The sequence below is a fragment of the Belonocnema kinseyi genome, chromosome 9 (genome assembly GCF_010883055.1).
Source record: "Belonocnema kinseyi isolate 2016_QV_RU_SX_M_011 chromosome 9, B_treatae_v1, whole genome shotgun sequence".
Taxonomy (NCBI): Eukaryota; Metazoa; Arthropoda; class Insecta; order Hymenoptera; family Cynipidae; genus Belonocnema; species Belonocnema kinseyi.
Window position 1 is genome coordinate 132,514,750 of NC_046665.1, and position 7,740 is coordinate 132,522,489.

The following is a 7,740-nucleotide window of genomic DNA, read 5'->3' on the forward strand; positions in this document are numbered from 1 at the left end:
GGTAAAAATAATTTAACATAATTTAAAATGTAACTATTTAGTTAAAAAGTCTACTATTTTGTCGAAAATTCGACAAAAAAAAATAACTTCTAGAAATTTTATCGAATTAATTCAACAAATTATTTAAATGCAAAATTTTGAAATATATTTGTTATTTTTTAATGTTTTTAATTCCTTTGAATTTTAAATGATCCACTTTTCACAATTTTAATCCGAAATCATTCAATTTTGAGATTCTTTAGTTCTGAAAAATTGAAGTACTTTTCTGAAATATTTAAAGTTTTGAGAACAGAAAGTTCTGATATTTTAATAGGACCTAGTTTTAAGGAAATTTTACTCTCAAGCGGGGTTCATTCGTGAGACTTACTCTGTAGGATTGTTTGTTGTTTGAAATATGTGTTGAAAGTAGACTTTTTTATTAGGTTTTATGTGATGAATTAATGAGTTTTTATTAGATTATTAATAAATGTGTTCAATATTGTTTTTAGAATTTTATAAACGACGCGGAAAATATGCTTGCTTCTCCACAAACGCCAGAGGGTCCAGGTGGTATATTTTCGGCAGCTACACCCGGTGTAATAGGTGCTCAAGAAGTTTATAGGTAAGTCAGAATTTATATTTTTTTAATGTAAATATTCCGCAAAAAATTTTTGAAGCTAATGTTACTAAAAAACTTGAACTTGAACGGTAAAATTGCCCTTTTTGGCCCTTCAAATTAAAAAAGAAGTACTTGAAATCTTGGAGATTTTACTTAAATTTCTCAAATCTGGGAAAATTCCTCAATAGTCCTTTAAGTATATAAAATAACTTTAAAATATTTGTAATCCTTTGAAAATCCATAAAAATCCTGTAAAATCTTTTAAATATTTCGAAATTCTTTAAAAGTGCATTAATTTTTTTAAGTACCTAAAAATCATACGAATACTGGAAATTCCTTGCAATCTTTTAAAATATTCTAAAATCTTTTTTAAAAAATTGGGAACACCTTAAATTATTTAAAAATGTCTTCAAATCTTATGTATTCTTTGAAATCCTAGAAAATTCATTGATATACTTTATTTTAAGCTTTTAAAATGTCTTAAAATTATTGAAATCCAAGGAAATCTTAAAAAATCACTTGAAATCCGTTAAAATCTTATAAATCCTATAAAATCTTTCCAAATCTTCCGAAATTTGGGAAAATTCTTTAAATCCCGTGGAATGTTTAAAGTTGTATTAAATACCCTGAAATATTTTTAAATCTCTCCAAATCTTTAAAATCGAACAAAATTTCTACATTCCTTTAATTTAATTTTTAACCAAAAAGACAAATTTTCAAAAAATTAATTGAATTTTGAGTTCAAAAAATTAATTTTCTATTAAAAAAGTTTTCAAAATATTAATTAAATTTTCAACTAAAAAAAAGTATTTTCCATTTATATGATGAATCATCACCAAAAAAATGAATTTTTAACAAAATAGATCGACTCTCAAATTAATTAGTACAGTTGTCAAGTAAGAAAGATTTTTCAGGTAATAAAGAAAAAAAATGTGATTCAAAATTTTCAATTTTCATGCCAAAAAGACGAATTTTTTACAAAAAAAATCATTTGCAACCAAACAGTTAAATTTTTTTAACTAGATAGATGAATTTTCGAGAAAAAAATAAAATTAATTAAAACTTTTTCATTATAATTTCTTGTACAAATTCTTTAAACCCGACATACAATTTTTTGAATTCTGCAAAATCATTATAATCCTGAGAAATTCCTTTAAATTTTCTTGCTCTATTGAAAATTCCTTGAAATCCTTGGAAATACCTTAAAATATTTCAGATGTTTTGAAGTATTTTAAAATATGTACCTTGAAATTTTTTTAAGTGCTTGGAAATTTCAGAGAATCTTTTAAATACTTTAAAATTCTTAAAATATATTAACCAAATGTTTGGCTAAATTATTTGAAATTTATTAAAATATGACAAAATCTGTTGAAATATTTGTAAATCTTCGAAAATTCTTCGCAATTTATAGAAATATTTTAAAATGTTTATTATTTTTTATATCAAATGAACTCTGTTAAAAATCACTCATAATAATTCTATAAAATTGTTTTATTATTTTTTCCCGATTTTTTTCAAATTTAACAACAATTTCCTTAAAATTGTTCAAATTGAATAATTTTGAAAAAAATCCTGGAAAAGTAACGAAATTTTATTATTTATTTGCAAATTTAAGAATTTTATTAAAGAGTCATCCTGTTTGTTTGAAATATCTTGTACGACATTATTCGTTGAAAATTCATCTTTTTGGTAAAAAAATTACATTATTTGTGTCAAGTTTCAAGCACTTTTTTTTTTTTAATTGAAAACACATTTTTGTTGTTAACACATTTTTTTCTGAAAATGTAACTTCCATTTTTTGATGAAAATTCCTTTTTTTATATTTGAAAATTCAATTACTGAGGTACATGTTCAACCACTTAGTGCTACATTTTTTTTGTTTTGTTTGAAAATCCTTCTCTTGGGTTAAGAATGTAATTATTTTTTTGAAAATTCGCTTTTTTCATGAATTTTTAATCTGAAAATTGTAACTTTTTAATTTTTCGTTCAAAATTGATCTTTTTTTATTTAAAAATCTTTTAATATTTTATTTAAATATGCAAAAGTTTTACCAAAAATTCGTATTTTGACTTGAAAGTTTAACAATTTGGATGATTTTTTTTAGTTTCTGAACTGAAAATCTTTATTTGTTGAAAATTCATCTTTTTTGTTAGAAAATTTAATTTCTGGGTTAATCTTTGAACTATTCGTTAATTTTTTTTGAGCTCCATACATTTCAAAGTTACCCTACTTTGTTCAAAATTCATTTTCTTGGTTGCAAACTGATCATTTTAGTTAAAAATTCAACTACATATTTTGTGGAAAATTCGCCTTTTTTTGTGAGAAAATGAATTTTTTTATTGAAAATTTGTCGGTTTGGTTAAGAATGATTCATTGTTGGTTGCAAATTCAACTATTTGGTTGAAAATTTCACTATTTTGTTGAAAATTTGTTTGCTTTTTTTCTGTTTGAAGTATCAACTAATTAATTTTTTCATTGAGAATTCAGCTTTTTATGGAAAGTTCAGCTGTTTTGTTGAACGTTCGTTTATTTAGACAAAAAATTCGTTCTTCTGGATTTAAAATTAATCTTTTTTGTGAACAATAAAACTGCCTTCCAAAAAATTCAATTATATCGTTGAAAATTCATCGTTTTAATTAAAAATTTATATTTGTAGGTTGCAAATTCAACTATTTGGTTAAGGAATGAACGATTTTGTTAAAACGTTTTTTTTTTTTAAGTTCAACTCTGGTTGAAAATTTAACTATTTTGTTGAAAACTCGTTTTTTTCTTGTTGAAATATGAACTATTTAATTTTTCGTAGAGAATTCAGTTTTTTGTTTAAAAATTAAGCTTGGTATTGAAAATTCATCTATTTAGGCAAAAAAGACCTTCTTTTTTATGTAAAATTAATATTTTTTGTTAAGAATAAAACTGACCTTCAAAAAATTCATTTATATCCTTCGAAATTCCTCGCTTTAGTTGAAAATTCATCTTTGTTGGTTGAAAATTCAAGTATTTGGTTAAAAAATTAACTTATTTAGTTGAAAACGTTTTTTTTTAAGTTCAACTTTGGTTGAAAATTTAACTATTTTGTTGACAATTCGTTTTTTTCTTGTTGAAATATGAACTATTTATTTTTTCGTTGAACATTCAGCTTTTTGTTGAAAATTCATCTTTTTTGTTGAATATTCGTCTATTTAGACAAAAAATTCGTTAATTTGGATTTATAATTAATCTTTTTTGTTAAGAATAAAACTGGCTTCTAAAAAATTCAATTATCTCATCGAAAATTCATCGTTTTTGTAAAAGATTAATCTTTGTAGGTTGTAAATTGCACCATTTGATTAAAAAATTAACTATTTTGTTAACAATTAAATTTGTTGTTTAAAGTTTAACTCGCTGCTTCAAAATTCAACTATTTTGTTGAAAATTCGTTTTTTTCTGGTTGAAATATCAACTATTAAATTTTTTCTAGAGAATTCAGTTTGTTGTTGAAAAATTAAGCTTGTTATTGAAAATTCATCTTGTTAGGCAAAAATTCGTCCTTTAACATTTAAAATTCATATTTTTTGTTGAAAATGCATCTGTTTTGTTGAACGATCGTCTATTTAGTCTAAAAAATCGTCTTTATATATTTAAAATTAATCGTTTTTGTTCACAATAAAACTCTCTTCTAAAAAGTTAATTTTGTTTGTTTGAAGTTCAACTGTTTGGTTAGAAATTTAACTATTTTTTGATCATTCGTTTTTTTTCTGCTTGAAATATCAACTATTTAATTTTTCGTTAAGAATTCATCTGTTGTGTTTAATATTCGTCTATTTAGACAAAAAATTCGTCCTTTTGGATTTAAAATTAATATTTTTTAAAGAATAAAACTGGCTTCTAAAAATTTCAATTATCTCGTCGAAAATTCATCGTTTTAGTTAAAAATTCATCCTTGTAGGTTGTTAATTTAACTATTTGGTTAAAAAATGAACTATTTTGTTAAAAATTTAATTTTTTATTCAAAGTTCAACTCGTTGTTTGAAAATTTAACTATTTTTTTGAAAATTCGTTTTTTTGTGGGTGAGATATCAACTATTTAATTTTTCATAGAGAATTCAGTTTTTCATTAAAAATTAGTTTTTTTTACCATTCGTATATTTAGAAAAATATTCGTCCTTTTAGATTTAAAATGAATCTTTTTTGTTAAGAATAAAACTTGTCTTCTAAAAACTTGAATTATATCGTTGAAAATTCATCGTTTTAGTTAAAAATTCATATTTGTAGGTTGTTAATTCAACTATTTGGTTAAAAAATCAACTATATTCCTAAAAATTTAATTTTTATTGCTTAAAGTTTAACTCTGTGGTTAAAAATTTGTTTTTTTTTTCTGATTGAAATATTAACTATTTAATTTGTGAAATTCAAAAATTTCGTCAAAAATTCAACTACTTTGTTGAAAAATTAATTATTTTATTGAATTGAATTTGCTTTAATAATATTAATAGCAAAAAATTATTGGATACAAAAAACGGTCGTTAAATTGCTCTTAAATTTTAAATATTGAGAAGCTTTGAAATCTTTTTCAAGATTTTTTACTGCTAGATCTACAATTTCTATTACATTTTGTCAAAAATATGTTTTTTACTGTAAAAAAAAATTCCTGTTTGCAAAAATTCTAGACAGCTTAATATCGCGAGAATCATGATTTCCAGGAGAAAATTGGTTAACATTTTAGTAAAAATAATGAATATTTGTTCAGAGACCCAAGGACGAAGCGTTTAGCCGAGAAACAAAAGCAACAGCAGAATTCCCAGATGGGGGCAGTGCCAGAAAAGCTGAGTTTCAAAGAGAAAATGAAAATGTTCGCGATGGAAACTGGAGAAGATGGGACGCCGAGGGACAAGGTAAAAATTTCTAGAGCCCAACGAGAAATAGACAATATAGGCAGCCCCCTCAGTCCAAACAACAACAATAGAAGCTAAATCATAATTTTCTGTCCACACACATTTCAGTAGACAAATCATTATTAAAACTGCGCAATTTCTTCTTGAACGCGTTGCTTATTTCCTGTCTTAGATCCTAGAATATCAAAGAATCCGGATCTCAACAACAAAATCTAACAAACAAGCAAAAACAAAACAAAAAAGACATGATTAGTGTTAATTAAAAAAAAAAGAAAAAAAACACACACAATTTAAAAAGTCTTTTTCATTGTCTCGCATCGGAGAGACTGTACATTATTCTGTACTTTATTGAATTAATTAACTCGTAGAACGAACTAGGGAATGCCGATTTGCTATATTCCGAGAAATAAGCAGTCGGCAATCAAGATTGTACATAAAGGTCTGCAGGATAAAACTGTCAGTTGACATCGTTGTTTGATGTTTTTATGTTTTTACAATAAGTGTTTTCAATTTTCGATATCACGAAATTTCCTAAAACTGCGTTTACTGGCAGCTTTCAGATCTATTGTATAAAAATAGACTTTTAAGTATACACTTTTTTCATAAATATAAATAGAATTTCAAGGATTCTAAATTTTAATTCGGAAGCGACTTTGCGCAGCATATTTGAGAAACTCGTTTCCGTTTATCTTCGCTCTTGATTTTGATAATGGAATAAATCAAATCAAATCAATGTTTCTCTCGTGTTTTTCTTTTTTTTTGTCCCCCGGAAGGTTGTTTAAAAAAATCTATTTTTTACTCGAGTGAAATCAAATGTTTTTGAAGTATGCTCTGCAAATTCAGAGGAATGAATAATCAAATTATTTGGTCGACTTGACAATTAGTAATATATTATGCGTAATGCGTATATTACCGAGTCTATTGTCATAGATTATTATGAGATATAGGCAGTTGAAAATGTAGGTTTTATGCTAGAATTATGATGAAATATCACTCTAGGCAGCGCTCCAAAGAGGTCAGTGCCTGCACGAGGAAATCTTAGCAATATTAGTGGGTAAATGTTGAAAAATATTATTAATTATTGCAGATTTAGCCTAGAGGCAATAGCAAGTTTCATTTCAGCAACTCGACAACTGTCGACGCACACCTACATTCCTGTTTTTAAATATTTTTTAATTCAATGACGAGAACCATTTCAATATTAATTCTTTTCTAAGATTTTTTCAAAACAGCATTATTTGATAAATTGTAAAATGAAGAAAAAACGAAGGGGAATAATTGCTTTCTTGGTACCATCGATTTGCGATTTTAGAAACTAGATTGTCTTATTCTATATATAATAAATAATATCTATCGATATTCTCAATATTGTATGTGATATAAAGTAGGCCTTTGTTCGAAAATGGAAAAACAATAGATTAGCGAAAATCTCGACTTGCATGGAAGATTTGTAGCGAAATTACGGACAATTGGATATCGTGGGTCTGAAAAGAGAGAGAAAATTTTCTATTTATTTTCCGTTTTCTGATCCTTGTTTTATTTTTAAGAGGATAGTGATATTCGAGAGCAGCTTTTGTTATTAAATGTTACGAAGCAACTGAATTTGATCGAGGCCTGATTATTAAAAAAAAAAAGAAGAAGAAGAAGAAGAAAGAAAGATAGGAACTGAGAGGTTCGTTGTAGGCCTTATAGAAAAAAATGTAGCGTACTCAGCCATAGAAAGTAGCCCAATCTTTGGGGGAAAATAATATTTAACTGTAACTATAATTGATGATAAGTTCGACCTAAAGGTAGCTGGTAGAAACGAGAAAGGCAAATTCCCTCCTTGTTGTGTATAGCGAAAATATTTGCACTATATTTTGTAACACTGTTTCAATTAACCTATTGCGGCGGAGTCGATTTTTTCAATTGCCGAGCAAACTCTATATATTATGCATATTACATTTATGCTCGTCGACATTATTATATTTTCATTTATTATCGACTGTACTTTTAGAAAACACTTTATTTTTTAATTATTGTATTATGTCATTACATTACTGAGATACGATATTGATGAAAATAAATATTACGTATAACAAATACACTCTTTTTATTATCAATCTATTATTAAGAAACATTTATTTTTGAAATATAGTTTAGCAAATGACTGAAAAAAAATTCTACAAATAAATTTCGCGCCGCATGATTAAAAAAAGTCGTCATTTTAGATTTAAGGTGGCTTGGGCGCTTTTTAAAAAAATCACAGGCAGTTCTGAAAATTTGATATTA

The 7,740-nt window shown here is 25.5% G+C and overlaps 1 protein-coding gene across 1 annotated transcript; it reads left to right on the forward strand.

The window, feature by feature from the left end:
* The first annotated feature begins 467 nt into the window (after positions 1-467).
* On the forward strand, positions 468-7,103 carry LOC117180139. Its single transcript, XM_033372480.1, has 2 exons — positions 468-601; positions 5,325-7,103. The coding sequence occupies exons 1-2, from the start codon at positions 513-515 to the stop codon at positions 5,545-5,547; spliced, it is 312 nt and encodes a 103-aa protein (XP_033228371.1). The 5' UTR covers positions 468-512; the 3' UTR covers positions 5,548-7,103.
* Positions 7,104-7,740: the final 637 nt, after the last annotated feature.

Bases quoted from the DNA above. Each gene is read 5' to 3' on its own strand.
- LOC117180139 (XM_033372480.1), top strand. From the start codon at position 513: ATGCTTGCTTCTCCACAAACGCCAGAGGGTCCAGGTGGTATATTTTCG. The intron at 602-5,324 runs GTAAGTCAGAAT...ATATTTGTTCAG, and splicing joins GGTGCTCAAGAAGTTTATAG to AGACCCAAGGACGAAGCGTT.